The sequence below is a fragment of the Cheilinus undulatus genome, linkage group 3 (assembly GCF_018320785.1).
Source record: "Cheilinus undulatus linkage group 3, ASM1832078v1, whole genome shotgun sequence".
Taxonomy (NCBI): domain Eukaryota; kingdom Metazoa; phylum Chordata; class Actinopteri; order Labriformes; family Labridae; genus Cheilinus; species Cheilinus undulatus.
This window is the reverse complement of record NC_054867.1, coordinates 38,043,122-38,071,030: the sequence shown is the minus strand read 5'-3', so window position 1 is coordinate 38,071,030 and position 27,909 is coordinate 38,043,122. Positions and strand designations below refer to the sequence as shown.

The following is a 27,909-nucleotide window of genomic DNA, read 5'->3' as shown; positions in this document are numbered from 1 at the left end:
AATCTTATTCTGCAAAAATGTAGGACAGTGTTCTGCCTGTTTACCTCTAAAGCTGCAATCACAAAGTGCTGAGAGTTAAATGAAGCTGAAACACAAACCTCTGCTTGCCTGGTCCTAATTCAGTAAAATGGAACAACCACAAGTGATGTTTTGGTTTTGTTATAATATATAGATGGAAAATGTGCTTGGCTAGCACATGAACCATTTTTTAAGACTGATTAAGTTATTTCTCTGAGCACAGTCAGCCCTCCAGCTGTCTCTAGCGGCTCCTGATTTAAACATTCCAGGTTCCACGCTGAAAAAGGACCTATTTTCTGCAACATAGACAATAAAGGACTACACAAAACTAAATGACATTATAAATCCAGAGTGGTTTTATTGGTTTATCAACTGGCAGGTTTGCCAAAGCACCATAAGAAACAAACTGAGCAATAAAATGCCTTTATACATATCAATGGCAGCGAGATGCATTCAGGAACAGTGGTATTAAAGCATGAGTAAACAATACAAACAAAACGTAACACCTTCAAGAAAGGGTATAAAACATTTTCAAAGAAAAGCACGACTGAGAGCAGCTTTCACACTTTCCATGCTATGTGCTTTCCTTTTTTTGTTTTCAGCTGGTTGTAATTCTGAGGGAACAGAGATTGAAATGAATCGAATGCGAGCGTCGCCGCTCCACTGAGAGGGAGGGGGGGGAGGGGCAGCAGGACACACTGCAGCCATAAACAGGGATTACAGATGAACACGCAGATACTCGCATACTTCTATCTGAAACGCCAGCCAGCACAGCACAGCGCTGTGCTTCTGCTGCTGCTGTGTGAGTGCACGTGCATCTGTCCATGTTTGTGCATGTGTGTATATGTGTAATCATGTGGTGGGCAGGCGTGTGAGTGAGCAAAATCAGCTTTGAGGAGTTGATCTGGAGCAAAGTGGCTCAGGAAGCGGGCAGAGCTGTGATTTTATTCCCTAATGTTCGTGAACAACATTTATAATCAGGGTTTAAAGAGCACACAGGTTAGGAAGGACAGGCGGATTTTAGAGGGAATCTCACGTCGAAGACTATCAGATGGAAACTAAAAACAAAATTGGGATATTTAAAAGAACCTCAGCAAAATTTCATTTTGGAAGTGGGAAAAATGACCCAGAATAGCTTCATCAGAGAGCCTCCAGCTGCCTCTTTTCCACTAACACATCTCTCTATAAATGATCATGCAACGCGGCACTCTCTTATAACCACAATATTCTTAAGTGATGTTTTAAACAGGAAGAGGAGGATAGGTTTCACTCATTATAAGAGCACTCACACAGTAAATCTGTCCAACAGATTTCTGTGGGCTCCAAGCGGAGGCTAAAGTCATAATAAGTACTGGCAGTAGAAATATGCGGCCTGAACCACATGATGACTATCATGACGAGGAAGCTGAGACTTCATCGAGTCATATGACTGCTCAGCTTGGGAGATTTTAACCTTGAACAGTGTGGCACAACACAACAGCGTTTCTGTTACTCCATGTAACAATCAGGGGTTTCTTTTTCACAGTACTGTCTTCATTTCTCAGTCACTTGACGAGAGCAAAGGAACATTTACTTGCACGAAAAAAAGAAGGAAAAAAAATTAAATGAACTTTCTCAAGTGCAGCAAAGACGTGACTTTTCAGGTGAAAGTAAATCAAGTAAAAGAAGGATGCAGAGGGGCTTTGGTCCCAGTCCTGTTAACGTCCAAGTGCTTGAAAAGAGCAGAACAGACTGCTGCAGAATTTTAAACACAGGTGCTTTGCACAAAGACTAACTTAGCTACAGTCTTACTTACATTAAGAAAAATAAAACAGCTAAACTCCATACAATATTTACACATTTTAGCTCAGTGCATAAGGGACATCTCTTCCATCGCTTTGTCAGATCAATACAAGTCCATATAGAAGGCTCAGTTCAGCGTCAGAGTGTCACAGGCAAGGAATGCTTGTGTTTAGAATCGGTTCTCAATTGGTCCTGGCATCAGAAAGTCTTCAGCCTGAGCCGTTCTTATTAAGTCACAGACAGGGACTTTGTTTACATGCAGAGTGCGGCCTGACTGCAGGCGGTGGAAGATCCCTGCTCGTATTAAGTTTCTGGAGGCTTAACTGCTCCCATCAGCATTCATGTGACTGTCAGTGGCAGTGCTGGAGGCTTAAGCATGCAGACGTTTAGACTGTGTTAATGTTTGTGATAAAAAAAGAAGCATGCTGCTGGAGGAGATAACAACTATATCAGCATCGTCACACTGTGAAAACACAGAATTTTTTTTTTGTTTTTGTGAAAATAGAACCATTACCAATTACTGTTGGATCCAGCACCATTTGAAAACATCTGAACAGTTTGGTTTCTTTACACTGTAACTATCAAACAATGACTTCTGAGAGTTTGCTCAGCCTTTCTAAAGAAACAATACTTTAAGATCCCGCAACATCTGCAAGATTCCTTAAAACCAACCTTAAATTCTTGCTTTACTTTGACACTGAAAGAAAAACCTTGCCTTTGTATTATGATCCTTTGCAGTTACAGAAGACTGATAAAAGATTTTCAAAAGTCTTTTACACTAAGATTGATAGGCTCACTGAGTAGTGGTTTTAAAAAATCCAGGATTTTTGTCTACTGCTTTGTAATGCAGCATCACCGTTTTATTCCAAATAATGTTTTGATATAAAAATACAAGAGAATATAAAACTGAATCTTTTGGCCTTGATTGTTTTACGGATGGATCAAACACAGACAATCATACCACTTTCTTTTTGGACTTCATCTTGCCTTGAAGTTACGTCTTGGCTGTTTCATCCGTAATGTTCTGTGCATTATTTCTTCGTGCCTCTTCAAAAACATTCAGATTTCTCAAAGTCAGCCATAGCAGAAGCTTATTTTTGAGCACGCTGCCTCGCAAGACGCTTCATGAAGCAGCAGGTAACTGTGGCGATGATGAGGATGCCAACAAACAAGGCAGAGGAGACGCCGACAACCAGGGGGATGAGGAGGAGGTCAGCAGCTGGAGAACAAAAAGAGACAGAAGCCATGATGCAAACTGACATTTGTACAAGAAAATTACAGCTTAGGCTGTGTTTTAAGTCAGGCTGTCAGCATTAATATATCAATCATTGTACATTTCAGATCCATAATTACTGCATTCATTTTTAAATCAATTTAATCACATACTTAATTGTCCTTTAAACACACATTGATTAAGCCACTGCAACATCTCCCTGCACTCACAGCAGTTTAAAATAAGTCCACCAGTGCTCCTTAATGTCTCATTAGACTTAAAATAAAAAGAAGACTCAGACAGTTCAGTGGACAAGACAAAAGTCATCTGCACCTTGTGGTATTATTTCTCTTGCATAATTTTAATCCATAACATGTTCTTTTTTCCGTGGCTAAGTCAATGTCATATAGCGTTCCAAATCCCTAAATCCCACAGGTGTACTTTACAACAGTAAACTCCAATGCAGTGCATAACTCTGATGGCATTGCCATTTTGCACTTACCTAAAGCACAATGGTTTAACTGCCTCATTTTTCCTTTGCTTCTTCTTTTTAATGGCTAATTCACACAGAATTGTCAATGAAATTTGACAGTAGTCACATGAATGATAAAATTGCTTTATTCTTATTATTATTATTATCATTATTACTATTATTATTTTATTGTTTGTTTGTTTTTTTAAATTAGAATAAGCCTTTCATTCATACACAGGGAGGGTCCTCTCCATCGAGTTCGCCATCTTGGATTTTTGTATGTAGCGTGTTTCTACAATACCACTTAAGGGAACAAATAACAGAAGCCCATTTCTTTAAATAACACTGGTTGCCAAAAGAGAGGTGAGCACCACATTCTAGACACAGACTGTAGATGTTGCTAATATTTCCCAATTTTACACACTGCAACTGTAAGTTAAAGCTATTTGAAGCTCCTGTGAGAAAACTTTCTCTCTCTTTGTGCTGATTTTGGATTGATTATGGATAAGGAGGCATCTCTTCTCCCTTTAACAAGACAAACGTAGCCCTTTTGTGAGTCTTTGCTTTGGAAAATGTGAATGAAAGCTGATGCGGATGTGTTTTGCAGCATATTTGTTTGATTACTAACTCCTGGCAGCAGTTTCAGGTATTAAAATCATTTCCTAAAATAATAAGTATCATTGATTTTGGCCTTGTTAGCCATCGATGGTCAAAATGTATTCTTGGTATGAATTTCATTACACAAACGGTTAAAAACTTCTTATGGGAGCTTTCATTGTGCTATAATCCGATAAAAGTGTAAAATGGCTGGGGGCAGATGGTCTAGCGGTTAAGGTGCACAAAACAGTTGTAGGTTTTTAACATTTCGGGGACACAAATTGATCAAACTCAAGTTAATGGGCTGTCCCTCGCACAGAAAGCACATGTGCTCCCTCCCCAGGATCCACCACTACAGCGAGTAGAAAGCAGGTCATCGACCCATAAACAGTCCAAAAACTATCACGTGCACTGTGCTGATATATCATCACTGTGCTAGATAAAGCATTAAAATGAAACATCCATTGATGGATCATTCAATAATAAAAGGAATCTCTGATGGCAGTCCTTCTATCTAGAAATGTTTTTTCTTTTAGTTTTACAAATTTTCTGCTTCATGGGACAAAAAAGTACACACTTTCATTTGTGAGCTATAAATACAGGTGACTCTTGACCTGCAATCCGCTTGAGGGAAGGAAGGTTGGAGAGGCTAATCAATCTGTTTAAAATGTGCTGGCATCTCTCAAGGTCAAGAGTAACTGCTTCAAATTTACACTTGACATTTACAAGGGATGCCCTCCAGCTTGTGAACCAAGGTCCCTTTTTTGTTTAACCTGTTCGATCTTCGGACTACTGCGATAAATCTGGAGGGAAAGTGAAAGAGCAGCACTTTCCCCCCAGTTACCTTAAGGGAGCTGCTCAGTAGCCAGAGTTAACTAAAGCAGGGTGCATTTAAGATGTAAATGTGCTGATATAAATGTAAATGTAAACTGACAGGCTTTATTTATATGGAAAGTCTGTCTCCATATACTTGTGCAAAAGTGAAGCTAAAATACCCACAATGGAAGCTGATCAACTGGCACTGGTAACATGATTTGGAGCCAAGACATGCACAAAAGAGCTGCAGAAGTGGCCCCACAGCCCTTCTGCTATCCAGGGTGCACATTGAACTCACTGATTAAAAAAAGTCAAAGACTCCTCAGTGGTACAGCCCACAGCAGAAAGACTTAAAACTTGCATTAATGGAAAGTTAAATGACTCTTCTATTGTGCTAATCTAGTTAAGGCACTAAAAGGAGCCACATTTCTAAACAGAGCGGTCAATTTTCCAGTTACCCCCCCCTTTTTTTTTAAGTAAAACCAAACTATTCTGAAAGAAATGAACACTTAGGCATAAATCAGCATATTTAGAGCTTACTTTCATTACAAACTCTACGTTTGAGAAAACTTATCTATTTTAACTAGTCTGACCCATGTCCCATCTGTTAACATGAAGGCCAGCCAGTCAGCAGGGGGTGCAGTAGACATTCAGGCTTTATTCACAGTGGCTTTAGCTCTGTTCATGTTTAAATGATTCAAACTTTACGTATTAAAAGTTGAGCTTCTGGACCTGCTTGTGATCCACTATCACTAGCATTACTTGGTGTCAACTTACCTCTGGCATACAGGTAAACAGTCACTGGATTTGACTCTGATCTGGCCCCTGTGTTGTACCAGCCTCCATGTGGGTCCTGGCCCCAAGCCTCTGCATGACACGCATACATGCCCTGATCCTCCATTGACGCGGTGTGAACCCTCAGTCTGTAGCTGACAGCGGACAGGCGGTCGATGCTGACCTCACTCGTGTTGATGTAGATCTTTGCAACACCGTCATACATGAGGGCAGCTACTACTCTGGGTTTTTCCTCCACAGGGGGCGCTGGTAGAGTCACATCAGGAGCTGGGGTCTGTGTCTTCCTGATAAACGGTTCAGGGATTGGCCACCGCAGAAATTGCACCTGTGCCTGGGCGGGACCTGTGGTAGTCACAGTGGCATTGCAGATCAGCGTGATGGTGCTGCCTCTTTTTAACAGAGGGCCTCGAGGGAGCTGAGCCACGGCTGAAACGACCACATCTGCAGACAGAGGTGATAAATCAAAAATGAGACTAGAAACTATCATATTATTATATTTGTGAGTCAATAAGATTCTATCTCTCTTTTGTTTTTAGAAATGTAATTTAGTTAGAGGAGTTAACTCAAGTCAGATGATTGAGGAGGAAATAAAAACACAGCCTAGAGGAGTAGAGTCTTGGCCTAACTTATCTTTGATAATATCTACAATGGTCAGATACATTTTAAGAATCATCCTAGTTCTTTCAGCTTTTAGCTAGCAGTTAGCTAGCTGTTTCAGTATTTGTCCAAAAACATTACTGTCAGCCAACTATTTTGACAATTAGTAAGCTAATTATTTCAACAATACACCCAACACTGTCAGCTTACTTTCCACAAATCAGCTTTTACTAATGACTAAATTTCCCACTATGTATCCATTACTGTTAGCTAGAAGCTAACACTTAGCTAAATAATTGGACTTTGCTAAAAGATGTTACTGTTGCCAGTGACTTCACTATTTGGTAAGCTAATAATTTTAACAACACTCCCATAACTAGTTAACTGTTTTCAGAATTTGTCCAAAATGTTACTATTAGCTAACTACTTTAACTATTATTTTGCTAATCCTTTCAACAACACACTAATCACTGTTAGCTTAATATTTCCACCATTGAACTTTTACTATTAGCTTAATATCCTAGTATTTATCCATTACTGTTAACTTCTAGCAAACTGTTGAAAATGTGAAGAAAAATGTTACTGTTAGCCAGCTATTACGACAACATGTAAGCTAAATATTTCAACAACAAACGAATCACTGTTAGTTCTACATGTCCACCATTAAGCTTTTATTATTAAAGATATCCCTTGATTTATCAACTACTTTTAGCTAACCATTTTGTCTGTCTATCTATCTATCTATCTATCTATCTATCTATCTATCTATCTATCTATCTATCTATCCATCTATCCATCTATCTATCTATCTACAGTTCCAAGAAAAAGTATGTGAATGATTTACTTTAGCTGTTGACAAGGTTTCTTTTTAACCCCAACCAATTATTATTTGCGGTTATCAGTTTCAATCGTTTACCAAATTCTTAAGCTAGTGACTTCTCTGTTACTTCTCTAACAAGTCAGCCATTTAGCCTATCTTCCATTAATTCTACCTGCTTATTCCAGTTTTAAAGCTGCCTTGTCCAACCCTAATCTTTTAAAATAAACTTTAACCAGTTTTTAAAGCTAGCTTGCTCACTTATCTGTTACTTATAGCCAACAATTTAACAATATACAGTGCTTAACAATTTCAAGCAACTATTGCTGCCTTTTTTAAGTTAGCTGCCTATGTCAATGACTTTTGGCTAATCATTTTAACCACTGTTCAATTACTTCTGCTAACCATTTCAGCAATTTATCCAAAACGTTTACACATTTGTCCTTTTTTATATGTCAACTATCAAAATTGTTTATCAAATAACAATTTTAAGAATATTCCACTGTTCTTAGCCGACTATTTGGTCATTTTGTTTAATACTTGAGCTATCAATTACAATCTAACATTTCTTTTGACAGTTTCAAACACTGTTTAATGTTGAATTTGAAGACAAAAGAGCAGAAGCACTGCTGGGTCTTTGTAGTGTCACTGAGGTGCTCTGGAATATATTTTTCCATGCAAATGAAGGCATTTTAATTTGAAGCAAATCCTACAATGAGCCTTGAATTACATCTATGAAGGGCAGCTGCAGTCTGAATTTTTTTATTTAAGTTTTTTTTGGGATGAACCCCTTTTTTGCTCACAATTACCACTTGACAAGGTGAAATGTTTTATGTTGTTTGTTTTTTTTTTTTAATAAAACATTAAATTACATTTGTTCCAAACAGGATAGATTCCAGATTCTAAGTATGGAAAGTTAAAGGATAACAGCATATTGCTTGCTTATGCATAATGGAGTTCTAAAGAGTTTTGAAACTTCAAAAAGAGAATATGAACTAGACAACTAAGACTTCTTTAGATATTTACAAATAAGACACCGGCTAAATGAAACATTGTCTGAAGGTCTTGAAAAAATGGATAATGACATATTAAACATTTTGGTGAAAACCTATAAATCTGGGAGTGGAAGCAAAATAATATCCAGATTACATAAAAATATTCAGAACTCTTTAAATGTGAACACCCTGCATGTTAAAAAGAAATGGGAAAAGGAAGGCAGAATGGTTATGTCTGAAGATGAATGGGAAAATATTTGTAAACTACAGTGGAAAACAACATCCTCTCACATTTGGAGGGAATTTGGATGGAAAAGCGTCATGAGGTTTTTTAATTACTCCTGCTCAGAAGAAACATCAAGGTGTGGGAACAAACTGTTGGAGGTTGTGTAGTTCAAATGTAGCCGACCATTACCACTTACTATGGGGCTGCCCAGAACTTAAATCCTATTGGCATGATGTACATAAGTATTTAGAAAATGTATTTCAAATCCTGATACCACTAGATGTTCAGACAATGTATTTTGGTATCATTGCATTAAATACTAAATCTACGGCACACAAATATCTGATGAGAATAATACTTATGGGAGGAAAAAAGCCCTGACTAGGAAGTGGTTACAACCCAATGCTCCAACTCTTGAAGACTGATTAAAAACTGTTCATGAAATTTACATTATGGAGAGACTAACTTTTTCTTTAAGACTACAGTCAGAGAAATTCAAAGGATTATGGTCAAAATGGGTCCGATAGGTTTCTTCACGGAAACCAGACTTGCTCTGATTGGGTTTTAACAGAATGCCATCTATCTATACTGGACTACCTAAAGTTATTAATGTGATAAGTAAGTAAGTGTGACATCTTCTGTTCAGATGTTTACAATTTGCTTCAAGTAAAATGAATAAGAGAAAATAACAGGAAACAGAAATATTTTTGTACACATAAGTCTATTCCTCAATAATATTGTATCCATTATACATTTGTTGTAATTTATTTTTGTATATACTTTTCTTTGGATACTGGACTATGTTTTAGCTTCCTGGAAAAAAACAACAACAACAAAAAAAACATTAAATTACAATCCATTTTCTTGAGCTTATGTTTCTATCCATTCTTTAGTTTTAAAAGATGAAGATATGCAATTACAAGCCCAATGTCAAAAATTTTCTTCAAATAATTGCCACTGACTTTTATAGAGTTGTGCAATTTTTTCTGTGAATTGCACATCCCTAGTTCAGACTAAGTCATGTTTCACAGAGTAGCATCACCTACCTTTAGTCTTGAGGTTGACGGTGACTCCCTCAGACCTCTGGGTGTGTGTTGCTGGAGTAGAGGGACCAGGGTTTCTTCTTCCAGCGTAAACACTCACTACACAGCGGTACACCCCAGAGTCTAAAGGCCGGGCTGAGAACAGCTTTAGAGTGTATTTTCCCTCTGAGATTTTCTCCATAGAGCCCCCGCTAGACCGGCTCAGGTCGTCCCCCCAGCTCACAACACCATCTGGGCTCATCCGGGCCACCTCCACCTTGATGAAAGTACAATTTGTCAGCATGAGTTGGACTGAGATATTAAACGACAATCTCTGTTGGCATCTTACTGGAATATTCAAACATACAGTATATAGCATTGCTGACTGTTTTTTAAGTAGATCAGTACATTAATGTTGTCAATCAACTGCAAACATTTTGAAGCCATAATGTCTTGAAGCCATAATGTTATGAATCCATTATTTTTTGGAGGAGAAAAAGATGCTGCAGCCAATTCCCAAGTGTCATTCATCAGGATTTCGCCTCCAGCTTTTGGACATGCCCTAGAAAAACATTTCCTATTTATCTGTTATTTCAACTGAACAACTATGAAAAATGCACACTTTTACAGACAGTAAACTGGCCTTAATAATATCTTTGAATTAGTCTTTATATGCTTGAAATTAAATCTTCAAACAAATCTATCAATTTTATGTTCATTCTTTTAGACTACGAAGAATATTACATTTTAATATCCTGATAGTGGGTTTTTAGTAATACAAACAAAACAGGTATCAAATATTTGTTTGTTGTAATTCAACAAAAACACAACATCTTTTTCTCATACCAAAAAAAACCAAGTGCACATATTTAGAAAAACAACCAGACCCTTAAAGTCTGAGTATGTCACCAGAGTCAGTACCTCGACTCCACCGGCACCAGCTACATCGCTGCTTACAGATCCCCTCTTCATCCACTGAACGAGCAGCCCTGAGTTTACATCAGACGGCATCCCCGACACCTCACAGGTCAGGATGAGAGGGGAACCAATCTGGAGGGTCACCTCCCCCCGGGGTGAGGATGTTACACTCAGTGACTCGGCTGGGGAACAGAAGGGGCAGAGAGAGATGGCTTAGTAAGAGTGAAAGCTTCGAAAATCCTCCACAGTAAAAGGATTTAAACAAGTTCTTCAGGCTGTGACAGGGAAAAATTCTATGTCTGTGCTGTGGAACAGATAGGAAAGCTATCAAATTCATAACATTCGTTACAGCCAGAAAAAAAACAAATGAATACTCTGATTTGTACTGTATTGTTTTAGTACTACAATGAACTATGATGTGTTCAGATGTAAAAGTAAAGCATGAAGTAGATGATCCTAGCATAAATGAATATGTTTAACCTTGTTAAATGAAGTGATATAGTTTCATATAGTTAGCCTGATATCCTGGTATAATTAGAAGGAATTCTGGTCCATTGTGTGAGCCTCATTTAACCACAGCCTTCTCTAAAACAGAGATCTCCTCAATAATAGACACATTATTTATGTGAACAAAAGAAGACATGTCAGACCATTGTATTAGTCTGACGGCAGGAGCCAGAAAATACACAACTAAATAGTGCCTGTCAGTATTGTGTCAGAGAAAACAATACATGCATTGAACTGATTTGAAGCTTTGACTCCAGCTTCAATTTTCCTGCTTAGGAGAAAAACATGCCCCTCTCAAACTCGTATACATTGATAAGGGAATACCAGGGCTTTCCACAAGCTCTAGCTGTCAGCCAAACAACCAGCTAGTCACTTTATTGTATTCTAATTGTAGACTAACAAGTTACAACTCACATTTCCTGAGCATTTTTTATTCATTACAGGAATCAACTTAAATTAATTTTATATTATAATTTTTCTTTGAAACTTAAGCAGAACTTCAACCCCACATTGTGGTGAAATATCTCATATATATATATATATATTGGTATTTTATGCCCATATATATGAGATAAACAGGAGAACAGTAGATAGAGTCAGAAACAGGAATGAGAGAGTCGGGTAGAGTCGGGTCAGGCTGGTTAAGGCCAGCCCCGCGTACATGGGGCTTGCCTTAACCACTAGACCATCTGCACCAATTAAACCAATCATTTCCAAAGTGACCAAAGTAGCTAATTTCTGGACTGCTGGTCCATCTGAGCACCTGGGAAGTTGCTAATTTTTTTTGACTGTCAAGTTTTCCTGCTACATAGTTGAATTCCCACCACTAGTTTTTGCTTAAATATTTCCAGTTTGCAGGGTTTTAGAAGTCCAAAAATTCCTGGTGGAAGACCCCAGATCCCTTCTTATTACTTGAGCCTCACTTTGTTTAATAAGCCAGGGGGCAAGCATTTGGAACCCCCTCACTGGCTACTTTTCCCACAGGCTGACTAATCCATATGTCTGCAGAAAGCCCTGGATATATATCATTCACCTGACTTGTGTGATACATTTGTCAAACTGCTAGTGCCAGATATAGACAATCCAGCAAAAAAGGACAAAATAACATTTTCTAAATTGATTTCCATATTTCACATGACTAATTCATGACTTCAAATGGTGGTGTTTTGACAGGAATGACAAGCAGTTATTTGGCAGAAGGGAAATAAGACAGCAGGATCATGTCAGGCAGCAGTGAAACAAAATAAATAGTTTTAACATGTGAAATTGACACTAAATTCCTATAAATGAACAAATGAATCCTGCATTTTAGCTTTTTGGAGACATATTATCTTGTGGATCAGGTATTGTGATGCATCATTACATTATTGTTTTGCAATTTATCAACTATTGCTGTATTGTGCTGGATCATTATCATGGGCCATGCACCATTTGGTCTCAGCTGTTTCCCTCAGATTGCTATTTTAGCTTTTTGGAGACATATTATCTTGTGGATCAGGTATTGTGATGCATCATTACATTATTGTTTTGCAATGTATCAACTATTGCTGTATTGTGCTGGATCATTATCATGGGCCATGCACCATTTGGTCTCAGCTGTTTCCCTCAGATTGCTACTGAGTCTGAATAAAGAATAACTTCCATCAACATTTCATTATAACTCACCAAAATTGGATGTTAAATTTGCTGTAATACTCATGTAAATAAGATTGTCTAAATAAAGCTGCTACACTGGCATAACTTTAACAGCCTGTATTTAATAGCAAACATTGAGAAGTGAGCCAAATGCATCAGCTATCTTCACTGTTAGAGAAGTAAAACATTTTGAGGCAGCACTGCTGGGCAGAGCCGTTCTGACAGTAATGGACACATCAGTCTGACAGGAGGATATTCACTCTCATTGTAGACTACAAGAGGCCACGGCGGGAGAAAAGATTATCTAATCCTTTTGTCCAAATACCAGCTCTTCGGAATTTAAATAGAGCAAAGTGGACAAGCAAAATGGAAGTTATCCAGCTGTTCAATCTGACAAAGAACAAGCCTATCAAAGCCTGAGCTAAGGTGAACAAGAGATCTCAGCACTGGCCTGTTGGTCAGGCAGTCTGACAGCTGACATCTACAACTGAGAGTCAGCAGAGCTGCAGTTATCAAGTCCACAAACATGTAATTTCAGGCTTAGTTTTAAAGATTCAGTATGTGCACTTTATTGCTTTAATAATGTCATATAGCTGTAGATACAGCAGAGAAAAACAAGACATTTCATCTGACTGAAGTCAGCATTTTTTTAAATTGTCAATGTTCCAAGCATCTTCACAATGACTAAAGTTAATTAAACGAAGCCTGTTTCTTTGTTTACCTGGAGCATACCTTGTCTTCTTCCCTCTTGAATTTGATGAAGGTGCTTCAGGAGGGTGGTGTAATTTAACAAAGAAGTAACACTTCATTTAATTCCTGAAGAACTGTCTGTGAGTCTGTACTTAAGTTTTTATATTTCTGGCATCTTCTTCTTTTACAGCACTGCATTGTTTAACTTTAACAGTCCAGTGGTATCAGATTCTTGTAACTGTGAATATAACTTTACTTTAATGAAAGCTGAGTAACTAAAAATAAAGAAAACAGTAATGTGGCATGAATGCCAACTAGTCATGAATCTACAGGTGATGTTGCTGACAAATGTCAGGGGCAAAATTTGTCTCCACAGGATTTAATTGTTGATGATTGCTGGTTATGTCATTGTGGGTGTTCTTCATGCTATATGTGAACATGACACAGTTTTCTGGAGCAGATATTTACCAGGAATGAGACATTGCACATGCTTACTACCTTTGCTGAGAGCTGCATATGCAAATCCACAACTGTGACTCGACATAGAAACAAAACATAGCATAATAGCAAAAGTGTCCTAAAACACCTGCACTCAGGCAGGCGCTGGCACATATGCTCAGACTTCTGGTCTCGTCACTCTCTTTACCCCCAACACTGCAGCACTCAGCTGGTCACAAACAGAATAATACTTCCTATTTTTAGTATTATCAAGTATTATCAGTGAGATTTGTAAAGCGGACCTTGCTTTCTTGACAGCACATTGATAATACATCAGCACTTGAAAAGAAGCGAAGGAGACGTCTCTCTTATTCTCTTTTGTAATTAATATTAACAGTTCAAAGTAAAAGCCACATGGTAATTTCTTCTTTAATTCACATTTTCAATCTCTCACCTATCCGGTTCCCTAAAATGCTGTATCTTTTCTCTCCCCTATCCACATTCTTTTCCTCTCTATTCTTCATTACATTTTTCTTACTCTCACTGTAAACGGTGGAGCAAACTCTTTTCATACTAACCCTCTGAGCCCTATGCAATTTGTTTTAACCATTGTGTCTCGCCTAGACTTGTTGTCTTAAAAAGCTTGTAAAACAATAACCCTCTGGTGCACAGTCAAGTTTAAACATCCTGTTTTAGGACAACCTAAGCTTTAAGAATACATGTGCTGCAGTGATCTCATCAAAAGGAATGGGACTATCAAGACAAAAGAAAGAGCTGACTGGAAATAAAACTCAAAGACTTGTTTGCATTAAACATGGTAACCATTAATTAAGGTTTTTTTGTACAAACTTGTCCTCCAATCTCTTTGGGACCAAAAAGTTCAAAAATACTAACTGTCACAAAAAGTCTTCAAATTATTCACATTTTTACAACAAAGCCCCAGGGCTTTTGGGAATCTGAGTCATTATTTAAAGGTGTTCCTGTCTGCAGTGACTCTGAGGGTAAAATCACAGCCTCTCTGTGTCTTTTTCTCTCCACTGGGAGGCATTCAGGCTCTCTTCTCCAGTTTCTATGTCTGTGCAAATATGCTGTTCAGCAAAGCAAGACATGATGACAGAAGGATTGGCCTGCCATTGGTTGTCAAAGCCTAGATACAATGCATTCTGGGATACAAACGGACAATGTGGCGGCGGGCTAAACGGCTAGCAGCAGGAAATATTTGAAAATGGATTATAGATGAATAAAAAGAAGTTCAATTTAAGAGTTACTGGTGTGGACTTAATGTTTAAAGACCCAGGGAAGTCTCCCAAATTCCAGGCTTGCTAGAGAATGTTCTGTAAGAGCTACCAAAGGCATGGATAGCGTCATTAAAATGGCACAGTGGAGAGCTTTCAGAGGAGAAAACAACTGAGTGGCAAATCATCCAAACCTACATTATCACTGGTTTTGTTCAAAGCCGAGACAAAAATATTGCCTGAATTTAGTTTTTCGTGCCTTAATAAGAGCCACGAAGTAGGCCAATCCTGCAAAAAAAAAAAAAATCTTAACAGTCTACCAAATGACATAACCAGGCTGTGACTAATCAACTTTCAAAACAGTCATCTGCTGCAGCTCTAATGCCAACTGTTGTATAAACCTTAAAAAAAAGCAAAACAAAAGATAGAATTGTGCATATAATCAGTACATCAATCAATAAAGAAAATATGTTGCAAGCCCAACACTCAGGAGTCCATCCAACCACCAAGCAAGGTGTGAAAAGCTCAACACCCAGTTATCCCAGCAGCTAATCAGAACCCCAAACATGCTCTCTGTCCAAACAAGCTGACAAACAAAGCAACAAGCTGCCTATCTGTCCAGTCAGTATACGGCTCGGTCTGTCTGCCAGCAAACTAGACATTCAGCCAAGCTCAAAGTACACAAACAGCCGCCCTGAAACCTGGAAACAGGCCAGTGTGCTCAGCACCATTAAATGTCTGTGACTGACACCACAGGGAGAAAGCGAAGTGTCTCTAACTGACTAGGAGAAACCAAACTTCAGTCTTGTTTGATTGTTTTTAGAGACAACTTTCCTGTGAGGTTCATGTCTTTAAAAATCGCTTAGTCTGAGATTTTATTGCTTATCTGTTCTTATTTTAAATGCATGCTAACCAATAAACCAGCTGTTGTGAAATGTATTAAAAATGTTGACAGAAACCCACTGACAGTTTTTTAATCACACTGACCTAGTTGCTGAACGGTCAAGTTGCCAATGTCCAGTGTCCTTTGTGCAATCTTCTGCCACGCTCGATCAGGGTCTCGGATCCACTGTGAAGCTTCACAGAAATATGATCCTGTGTCATCCGGCTGCACCGCCTTCATCTTCATCACGTACACTGCCAGTCCCGCCTCCATGTTTCTCTTCTCCAGCGTTATCTCTCCATCATCGTACCTCTTCTTGTACCCACGGCCGGGGATGACCCCCAACAGCTTGTCAATGGTGATGATCTCTCTAACGTTGCTCACCTCCCCGCCTGCACCACCGCTCCCCGTACCATCTCCTCCACTCCTCTTCCCAAATGTGATTGACAGGTGGGTGAGTTGCTCTGATTGGATGCCAGCAGAGCATGTAAGCGTTAATTCAGCCCCCTCTGGCACAGGCTGACCAGTGAGTGAGCGGGTGTAGCTGATCTGGAGCGTGTCAGGGATCACTGCAGGTGCACAAAGAGACACAGACAGGTAATTATATTACATGGAGCTGCTTCAGGAGCCAGGAGGGATGTAAATATACAGCAAATTTAATTTCTTATGCCTGTGTGCTGTTTAGACATTTCTATGTTTAGAAAACCGAGTCTTATCATGAAACAGGATTGCTTTGACAGAGGGAAAGTCTATTACCAGTCTTGGCTTTGGGCACTTGCTTTTTCAGAGAAAGAGGGATTAACAAGCTTTTATGAAGATAAAACTCTTCAGCAGCAAAACTAACATCCAGCATCATGTGAATACCAACCTAACAGACACTATAAGGATGCTGAATAGAGCACAACTGGTGGCCTTGATTGAAGTATTTTCAGAAATTTCAGTTGATGGGTTCAAAAGAGAAAGAAAACAAAAGGCAACAGAAAGGAGGCAAACCTCAGATTCTGGGTATAAACCAGTTTATATGCATAGCTACAAACATGGTGTGATTGCTTTATGAAAAATATCTATCTGGCTTAAACTAGAGCAGAGTGTCTGATAATCTTTGGTGACCATTATTACAGGACTTTAACAGTTTAATCATTATCATAAACCTTTATTTAGTCAGTTATTCAGTCATGACACATTACTTGTATTTGTTTTATTGTAGTTTTTATTGGTTTTATATTGTTTTATTCCTATTTTATATGCTTTGATTCTATTGGAAAGCAATTTGGTCACTTCATGTGTTGTAAAGGACTCTACAAATAAAAGCTAATTGATTGATCGATTGATTTAAACCTCAAGAATCAATGAAGTTTCTTTCATGTATCATGATCTCGAGCAACAAAAAATAAATATATAATTACAAGTATTATCAAGTATATGGTTTATACCTTATGTCAGAGCTAAACTATGTTATCTGGTTGGGGGTAAAATGGGTTATTATCCCCAGTAATACTGTAGTAATTTCTAGGAATAAAAACAATACGATGCAATATGATGCAAACTGATTTTTTGAGCTATAGGATATTTGCTGATATCTCATCTTCTGCTTGCATAAAGCTTGCAGGGTTTCAACTCTTTTCTAGAGATAATTTTCCAGGACAGTTTCAGTGATAATTTAGCTCGAATGCAAGGACACATCATGCCCATTTATCAATTAATCCTTTCTGTGGAAGTCAGATTTAATAGATGTGCAGTCTATGGCTACACCCATGAACATTTGCATGCTTATAAATGATGGAAAAGTAATCACAGAGTGATTGAAATGCATCTGCAGATAAAAGCACTTATATTTTTGTAGAATTTCAATACAACAATGTGTAACAATGTATGTCCAGTAATATTAGGTGGAGTCTTTAATGATGTCATGAAACACCTCTAAAAATCTCATTTAATGTCATGATAGGTCCATTTACTGGAACAGTGCAGAACTGATTAAAGCATTCAATACTGTGAGGGCTTCAGCCTTGCCTTTGTAGAGGGGCGATGCTAACAATCTTTGTCTCCCTTGCTCTTAGTGCAATCAGTTTCTGATTCGGTACACCTTATCCTAATGTTTCAGAGGGTATAAAAGCCCAATGCCCCCGACTTGGCCCAGACTCATCCAAGCTGGTACATGGACACTTTGTTGTTTGTTTGCTGTTTATTTTTAGTCATAAATATTTAGAATTTTCCATCAGCTGGTATCCTTCCTGAGTCTGTCATGGCCCTTGAGCTAGACTGTAACAAATGGAGGCTCGTCCGGGGATTTGAACTTGGGACCTCTCATACCAAAAGTGAGAAGCATACTGAGTTATGACAAATAGAATTAAAAAAGGCACTGTTCACCAGTATTTAGCCAGTGTTTGACATGCTTGGTTTGCCTACCATTCATAGTTGAAATCTTGGCGTCCCATTCATTATGAAACTCTGACACTAATGATTAACACATTTGACAGCAGCCCCCCAAAAAGCGTTAAGTCAAACTTTAAACCCTGGTATGTGATGTAGGCTTGCTAGCTAGTCAGCTTTTGCAACTGAATCAAACATGCAAACCACTTTTACTTAAGTCTACTATGTACAACAAGACAAGAGATATTGATATTTATCCATACACCTCCTAAAAACTACAGTGAGCAGTCAACAAGGACTCATATTCAAAAAAAATTTAGTTTTCATAGTAAAGTAAAATAGCTGAAGTTTTGACTTAAATGTCATCCACTCTACAGGTGCCATTTGATGTGACTTAGGGATGCTTAAGCATGTATTTTTAATGCTATTGTCCATTAACTACTGTCACTGTTTGACATGATCTTCAACATCAGTTAGCACATAAAGAATGCATTATCTCCTGTTTTAGGAAACTGATATGAAATAAGGAGAATTTTTTACTTTTTCTCTGATGCTCCATGTGTTTTCTATGACTACAAATTAATCAACTGTATCCCAGGTTTTCTAGGACTAGGATTAGGATTATTTTCATCCTTTCCTCAAATCTAAAGAGTCTAAAACCAACAATACATTACATTTCCTGACAAATATGGTTGCCACTTATTTGTTCAATATGAAGCTGTAGATCCTCACCTTTGACAGCCACTATGGCGCTGTAGTTCCCCCGGTAGTTGGCATCCGTGCTGGGCGTAAAGCACTCATACTTCCCCTGGTCCTCAGCTCGAAGCCTCTGGATCACCAGTCGTACCTTGTCCCCAGAGTCTCTCTCTACCCTTACCTCCCCGTTATTCACCCTGGGCTGGAACGGGGCATAAGGGAAGTCTTTATCCCTGGTTGATATGACTCCCATCTGCCTCCCAGCAGAGTCGTCCCTGTACAAAAACCACTCGAAGTCCTGGGTCCGTGGTCCCTCATATCCCGACACAACACAGGGCAGGGACATGGGAAACCCGGCGACACGGTAGAGGGTTCCAATGGGAAGAGTAACATCGCGACACACGGCGAACTGGAGCACTGTGACAGAAAACAGGAGAGACAGGAAGAGAAATGCCATTAGAACAGATCGGAAGTAGTAACTATGTCATCTGTGTTGGTCAAAGTCCTGCTTGCAGCATGTTTGGTACATGCACTCACTGATCAATACCCTGAGCTGATGACCGACTAACAGGCGATCAATACGTTAAATAGCCCAGGAGGAAAACACCAAGGCAGGGCAGCTTCCTCTGAACACAATTACACATTTAATTATTGGAATACAGTTTTCTAAGTGAATTGTAACCCTTTAGTTTGTTGGTTGAGTTTGGCTAACTTAAGGTACAGTTCACAATAAGCACAATAAAATGTTAACAAAACATTAAAGTTCCAGCAAGCAACTGCTTATGAAACAGACTGAAATTAATATTGATGCCTCCTTAAAGCAAACAAGACCATCAACAACAACATCGACTGTATAGCTAATTATTTTTAATGCCTGAAACTACTGCCGGGGGGTATGGGTCACAGAATGATGTTAACAGAGCACTGAATAAGCAGCAGTCTCCTTCTTACATTATCAAGAGCAAAGATTCTGGATTAGTAATACACTCTATCATAAAAAAAAAACAGGATGAGAATTTTTGTTTCAACAAGGGCCAAATGAGTACAAACAAGATCAGCAAAGAAATAAGAACTTTGTCCACAGGGGGTGCCAAAATCAACATAATTTTTAAGTGCTTAAGAGGAGCTTTATCAGTTTCTAATTTTTCTAGAAATCTTACTACAGCCTGGTTTATAGAAAGTCTATACAAAGTGTTGAACCCCTTTGATGTCTTACCCTTTAATTGAGTTCATAAAATCAATCATGATCAATATGATTTGGCTTTTTTACAAAAATAAAATCTTAAATGTCAAAGTGAAAACAGATTTCTCCAAAGTAATGTCAATTAGATAAAAATATGTAAGGTAAAAAATGTGACTGCATAAATATTCCCTCCTTCATGTCAGTATTTGGCAGATGTGCTTATGGCTGCAATTACAGCACTGAGTCTGTGTGGATAGGTCTCAATCGTGCGTGCACATCTGGACACTGCAATTATACTCCATTCTTCTGTGCAAAACTGCTCAAGCTCTGAAAGGTTGCACAGGGATCAGGTGTGAACAGGCCATTTCAGATGTAGCCACAAATTCTCTATTAAATTGATGGGCTTTGACTTGGCCATTTCACAACATTCATGTTGTCTTCCAACCATTTCTGTGTAGGTTTCACTGTATGCTTCAGGTCATTGTCTACTGTAAAATAAATCTCCCAAGCCATAGTTCTCTTGTGGACTGAATACTGTCCTCTGGGATTTTCCTATATTTTGATGCATTCATTTTACCCTCTACCTTTACAAGCCTTTCAGGGCTAGCTGCTGAGAAGCATCCCCACAGCATGATGCCGCCACCACTGTTCTTCACAGTGGGGGTGGTGGGTTTGTGTTGATGTGCAGTGTTTGGTGTTGGCCAAACACAGCATCTTGTCTGATGGCCAAAAAGCACCATTCTGGTCTCATCAGACCAAATAAGTTTCTCCCACTTGACCATGGAGTCTCCCTCACACCTTCTGACAAACTCTAGAGGAGATTTAATGGGATTGAGTGGCTTTCTCTTTGCCACTCTCCCATAAAGCTTTGACTGGTGAAGAACTCAGGCAAAAGTTGTTGTATGCAGAGTCCCTACCATCTCAGCTGCTGAATCTTGTAACTCCTTCAGAGTAGTCATAGGTGTCTTGGTGGTCTCTCTCACTAGTCTACTTCTTGCAAGGACCCTCAGTTTGTGAGAACGGCCGATCTAGGCAGATTTACACATGTAGCATATTCCTTCCATCTCTTGATGACAGTTTAACTGAACTCTGGGGGATGTTCAGTGCCTTGGAATGTTTTTGTATCCATCCCTTGACTTTTCAATGACCTTTTCTCTGAGTTGGCTTGGAGTGTTCTTTTGTACTTGTGGTGTGATGATAGTCAGGAACACCAATTAACCTGTGACTGGACCTTACAGACACAGGTGTCATTATATTATAATCACTTGAGACACATTCACTGCACCTAGATGCAGTATTAGTATAAAATCATGCAACCAAACAGAAAACCAGAAACAGCAATAGAGAAACTGAACATTTTATGTTGTAGCTGATGAACATGGAGCAGCACTTGCTTCACTGCCATTACTGCAAAGAGGAACTGAGAAGAAACTTTGGAGGAGATGGAACATGCGGCTGTTGAAATGGCTGAGGCCATAGTCATTTTACACACAATATTCCTGTAGACATTACTTGGAGGCTGGTATTTACAATCTGATCAACTGGGCTCCGCACCGTGCAGTCTGCGGCATTTCAGAATGTAGTTTAAATGTTTGAGGAGGTGAGCGCTGTGCTATGAACAGTACGTAGGCTTCTGCATAGGTTTGGGGCTATGCAAACCTACAGCATAGATTTGACCTAAAAGTATAGATCAGGTTTAAAAATCTCTTAAACACAGTGAGTGGTGTTTCTGTTTAATTACAGTTTATAATACACATTATTTTCTAAAACCACTGATTTTTCAGTGATCATTTAATGCCAGAAAATAGTGACGAATACTACTATACTAATTTTGACATTCCAGGGCCAAATTTGATACCTGTTTATTGCTTTCTTGTCTGACAGACATTTCAACCCCCAATTTTTCACTTTACTGTCACACAAGACAAAGAAAAAGTTAACAGAGAATCTTGTCTCCAAGTTGTCTGTCATTTTTAAACAAATAAAGCTCCAGTACCTACTAAGGTTGTCAAAATTTCTAAAACTCTGATCATTTTTGATAACATTTACTGTAATTGATGCAATCTCTTGTTGCCTTGATAGTACTGGAAGGTGCCAAAGCTTAAAAACTAAATCTGTTTCAAAAGAAATATGCCAAAGAAAAGAATGAATCGATGAAAATTTTCAACACTCTAAAATGTAAAAATAAGTTGTGGGTATTTATTTAAGCCATTCTATCAGCACAATAAAAACAGTCTGCAGGAGTTTGCCTGCAATTTTTGATTCATGAAAACATAAAATAACACAATACTGGGTGCCTTCTATTCTATTATTGTTGCCATGCTTTCAAAAAAAAGGTGTCAGTATTGTTTGATTTTTACAAGTATCATATTACACCTTAAAATCTGGACCCTGACAACAAAATATTAAAATAAGCTGGTTTACTTTGTGTCCATCATTTATTTTTTGAGCTTGAAAAAGAACATTTGAGCAAATCAAAAGAAAACTCTCCTTCCAAAATCCTTTTTCCAGTACAGAAATACAATACTCTGCAGACCTTTTGAACTCTTTCTTTCCTCTGAACTCAAAGGGGCTCAGTAGGCGGTTTGCTGGCAGCGTTAATATTTCTCCATGAAACAGTTCACTATGAGGTCTTTGGGTCACTTTGAGCAGCCGTTATCAAGTTTAGAACAAGATTTTGCTGCTGCATTATCCAAAAGCAATTTTCCAGTGTTTAAAGTAGCAAAAAATAAAAGGTCACAGCTAAATCTGATACTAAAAGAATTAACTGGAGGCAAAAAGGGAAAACAAAGCATTCTCTTCCTCATCCTCTCACTGTTTAACAGCAGACTGGAAACACTGTGGATTTTCAGAGTTTTATTTATGGGCAAAAATATTCAGCGTGATAGCCTCAGGGCTGAGTGCAGCCAGCTTTCAGGTTCAGGTTTCCTTGTATTTCACTATGTTTCATTGTCTGGCTGGAAACCCCACTTCCCCTGAAACATCCCTGAAATAGTTTAAGGCTCAGCCCATAAGGGCTATCTAGAGAGTGAAACCTTTGTTTTACAATAGGAACTGAAACTTCTCATGCCATCACTGCGGTCATCAGATAAGAGTGGCTGCCTAAAATATTCACAGGCTGATATTGATTCAGTTGGTGTGTTTACATGCAGAGAAGTCAAGCTACAGTTAGAGCTTGATAAGGTGATGTGACTGGACTTCTGCCTTTGGCCCAGTATACATACAGTGAGTCAAATGATTCATTGATGAGGGCATGTCCACCTCCACACTGTAATTTGTGATATGCCCCTTTTCAGTTGGTTACTGTGAACCTTCTATATCCTGACCTTAATAACAAGTTAGCAAGCAGCTAACCGGTTGCATGTCAAACTGTGAAAACATGAACAAATTTCAAATTTCAATCCAAAGGCTCATGGAAACATGACTCCAGCTATGTTAAGCATTTATGACGTTCAACCTTTCACTCAAAACCCAGTGTTGAGACTAGTGGTGTAAATCACCAGTTTCATTACGATACGATACAATATCGATTCTCAGAACAACGATTCGATATTTGCCGATATTACAAAGTCTGCCATGATTCGATTTCTAATTCGATTTAGAGGCCTGCGATCAATATCAGACGATACTGTGAACCCATCTACCACAATCTGTTACTTTTCACATAAAGGAAAAAAACACAATATTGATACTCTCTCGGCTGCAAGCCACTACCTGCTATTCGCGCCTAGCGGTGTTGTGACTCGTGGATAGGCGGAAACTGCCATAACCAAGCACGTGGGGGGACTTTAAAAATAAAAGTGTAAGGTAAAAATGGTGATCAATATCGATGTTTATACTTTCATTCAATTTGACTGAATCATTGCTCAGACAATCAATATATCGATCCAGATTGATGAATCGCTATACCCCTAGTTGAGACCGTGGAGCATGCACTGAACACCTGGTCCAGTCTGGGTTAGTCGAGGTGTGTACATGGACAAAATTGACCTCCAGCATTAGAATTAGGCTAAATACCTAATGCCAAAAACATAAACAGCATATAGCTAATTCAAGCAGCAAATGTTTATGAGATCAAGGCTGAGGGCATCATCCAAAGTATCTTTGGTGACGTTACAACTACTGACAAAACATGTGGATATAATGAAGCTAAACCTGAGGGACTGCAGACAGTTTAGCAACGAACACAAAGCCGCTATGAGGCTAACTTCAGCTGAAGACTTGTCAGCTAGAGGACAGCACTAACTATCCACAGTGGACGATTATAACATGATCTGACTGCTGGTTAGCTGTTTGTTGTAACAGTTTGTCTGTCTTTTTTGTGGAGGATGTTATTTGGCTGTTGTATGGTAGTAGCTAACAGACTAACTGAGAGCTAACTTCAAGCTAAGTGCTGCTATCCATGCATGCTAAAACAGACTGTATGTATGTAAACGTAAGTTACATACTTGTATTAAAAAACAATGACTTTTAATGGTCATTTTCATGGTGTGGTCATGTGTAATCAGTGTAAACAGGCAGGCTAACAGGGAAACAACAGCCCAGTTTGCTATCAAGCTCGGTTTCTGCAGTCTTGGACTCAGGTCAGAACTCAGACAGAAATATGTGACCCATCGGGACAAACATAGGTAAACAACACTGCTCTTGTACAGCATAGTAACTCAAGATATGATACATTTTAAGCTAATGTTGAGTTAGCTTTTAAAATAGGTGTGTTAAGCTAGCCATTTACCAAATAAACTAAATCGCTATCACCATTTGTGAAGTCTCCCACACCGTTTTATTCATATCCAACATCTCTCCTCTTGGTTTTGCCTTTGTGAAAGCAAAAAATTCAACACCACACTAAAGATGTAGGTCTTGTAACTTCACTGCTTCATCATGAAATCAGGGCTGATATGGATACAGTTGCTTAAAATAACAATTTAGCTGACTGACAACACCAGTGCCATTTTTTGCCTTTCCTTCTTTTGGAAAGAAAGATGGGAAAGAAAACTTCCACAACAACATGTTCTCTCATATTTAACACATGAACACAGTTTGTGTAGAAGATCACATCTTCTTCCCAATACTACATCTCCAATCAGCAGTTCGGTGTAATAAATGCCAGCATTGAATAGACAGACAAACATCTGCTACTGGCATTAGTTCATAATCCATTATTTGCTAAAGGGACGATGTCTGTCAACAGGGCTGATCACAACCAACACAGATGCTTAACTGATGCACACATGCATCCTTAGAAAAGGTCACAAAATTAGATAAACCTGATAAATTCTATCACACTAGCAGGCATTTATATATTTGTCAGGTATCCAAAATCTGAGACATCATAAAAGTAGAAAATCTTTATCATAAAGGGAAAAGGAACCAAGGTATTTTGATCACATCAAAAGCCAAAATTAGCTTTATAACGTCAGTGTGAGCGTGGGAAACAGTGCAACCTCAACCAGATTAAACAGATGAAGCAAATAAGCTGAGATAAGAAAGTACTGTCTAATATTATATACTGTAAGTTAAGTTGTTGCAGAATTTGAGATGGTCTTTTCAATAACTTGTGTAAAGAAAGTACAAAGTAAGAGTCAGTTTCTTAACAAGTACTTTAAATGCACATGTGGTGCTTTAAGCAGAGAACTCATAAACTCTAGTTCTAATAAAATATGATCATACAAGATATCGAACGTCTACAAACTGAGAAAACAAAGGATTGCCTAACACACCCTTTTACCGTCACCTTAAACTGAAAAATACCCGCACAACTAGAAATACTAGACAGGCACTCCCCACCTGTGTGTGTCAGACCTAAAGTCAACAGGAGCTTTCTCACAGGCCGAGGCGCGGCCCGATGACAACACGCCCATAGATAATGACCTGGGAGACTAGTGGGAGGCTTAAGCGGATCAAGTCCTAATTAACATTGGGCTGGGACTGATAGGTCTGGGGGACACGGCAGCTTGTGACAATGCTCAATACTGTCTGGATTACAGCCTGTGATGAAGAGGAGGAGGGATGGGGGACCCCAGTTACTTATCAGGGACCCACAAAGGCTGATTGTACAGACTGATTGTCTCTTCATTAAGGAGCCTATCTGCATGGTTAGAAGACAATATAAATATGATTTTCAGTACTGGGAAAGTGTATGGGGATAAATGATGGAGCAGTGCCATACAGTTGGACGCTTCTTGTGTTTTTAAAGTCAAACTACAACTTTATTCAAACATGAAAAAGCAGAAGCCACACTATTTTTTAGCAGTGTCTTTGGTGATATAGCTTCCAAAATCCTTTGCAAAAAACATCCCCAAAAGAAACAAATGGACCTTTTTCTGCATCTTTATTGCTTGTCATGCCAGTATTAAAAGATTATTTACTCTATTATAATCCCTGTTTTGAGGGGGATAGTCTGTAAGAAACATTTAGGACTTACTAGACAATGTAAAAAGAGCAATCTGCAACATTAAAAAGTAGTTTTTGCCGTTTCAGTGCCTTATCATTTTGAATATTTCCTTGGGTCTTCCTGGATGCCTACCGGAAGCCCTATTAATTTGCCAAAAACACCTGTTTCCTTGTGCCCATCACACATCGTGAGGCCAATATTGCTCGGTATTGGATGGTTTGCGGTGCTAATACAGGAAAATAATGACTGGTATACCACATGAATTCAAAATAAATACAAAACCCCGATAAAACAACAACCCACATGGTAGGAGCGGCGTTTATAATCGACAACAATGGAAGCAGAAAGGAGAAGGCAAATCTACGCTGATGTATAAATTAATAGTCTGATTGGGCGGCTTCTAGAAACAATCATGTAAATGCGTCGTGACAGATGGCGGAGAGGTTTTAGTTGTTGTGTGCAGAGGAAACAAGCAGGTACACAGTCGGCAGCACTCACCCCAGTGTGCAAATACGAATAATGCTGTTTTCATCGAAGCCATCATGGTCCTCATCTTCCCCCCCTGCGTCCAGATGGATTATGGTGACTCAGATTTCTCTCTCCGTATTCCTCTGCTCGTCTATCGCCAATCATCCCGCCGTGGAGACCGACTGTCTGCACAGGCAACCACAAACACCATGGGATTATTTTTTCATGGTAACAGGCAAAAATTTAGCATTACAGAGATTGCACAGAAAGCAAGAGTAAGCGCCATCAGCTCACACTGAGGCGCCGAGTTTATTATTAAATATAAATGCGTATAACTGCAGGTTTGATCACCTTTATCATGCATCTCCGTCAACGCATCGATTCCTCCATAATATCCAGGTTTCCCTCAGATTAAACCGCCTCCTCGACAGACATGCCGTACCAGTCCCAGTCCAGCCATGGAGAGGTCGGCATCACAGGGGGTTGGGTGTGTGTGTGTGTGGTGTGTCGTAAAAACGGAGGAGGGGCTTAAACAGGCTCCAGAGGAAACAAATCAAAGAGGTGCCATTGGTCAAGACAGCGACGATGGGCCAATAATAACAGAGCCTTTTAAACGTCACCGTCATCAACGCTAGAGGGCGCCAAAGTCAAACGCATACAGTCTGCTCTGTGCCTGTTAGTAATGGGAAGTTGGGCTGTTTTTAGAGATCCGGATCATTTGGCTCAGTTCAGCTATAACAGCTGGATCTTTGAGCTCACAAATGGTTCTTCCTTTAGTTAAATCATTATTAAATCAACCAAAATCAGCAATGTTTTTACTGATGTTTGATATGTATGCTTGTATTGTGCCAAATGATCTACCTGAAATGTCTAAAATGTGAGTTGAATAAACCCTACTCCATGCCCAGGCTGTTTGACACTCATGGTATTAAATATTAATGTTATACTATCAAATACAACTCCTCAGTGTATAGGGTGGCAGTGGTGAAATGGTGGGGAGAAAATATCATCCTTTTATAACAAAAACAGTCTAGCTGCAGAGCGTACATCTCTGTCAGAGTCCTCATTTGCCAGTACAACATATGACAGGTTTTAGATTTTTTAAAATTAGACTGTTTTCAGAAACAAAGTATTATTTC

General features: G+C 38.9%; 1 protein-coding gene across 2 annotated transcripts; it reads right to left on the bottom strand.

Annotated features, from left to right (window-relative positions):
• Window positions 1-363: 363 nt before the first annotated feature.
• On the bottom strand, window positions 364-27,247 carry igsf8 (immunoglobulin superfamily, member 8). Of its 2 annotated transcripts, XM_041783884.1 has the most exons (8): window positions 27,122-27,247; window positions 26,801-26,956; window positions 18,762-19,142; window positions 15,761-16,225; window positions 10,272-10,450; window positions 9,375-9,627; window positions 5,676-6,134; window positions 364-3,019 (listed from the first exon to the last, which is right to left on the bottom strand). In XM_041783884.1, the coding sequence occupies exons 2-8, from the start codon at window positions 26,853-26,855 to the stop codon at window positions 2,892-2,894; spliced, it is 1,920 nt and encodes a 639-aa protein (XP_041639818.1). In that variant the 5' UTR covers window positions 26,856-26,956; window positions 27,122-27,247; the 3' UTR covers window positions 364-2,891. The 2 variants fall into 2 exon arrangements, with proteins under 2 accessions (XP_041639818.1, XP_041639819.1); XM_041783885.1 differs by lacking the exons at window positions 26,801-26,956; window positions 27,122-27,247 and having other exon boundaries at window positions 18,762-19,182.
• Between the last annotated feature and the right edge of the window lie 662 nt (window positions 27,248-27,909).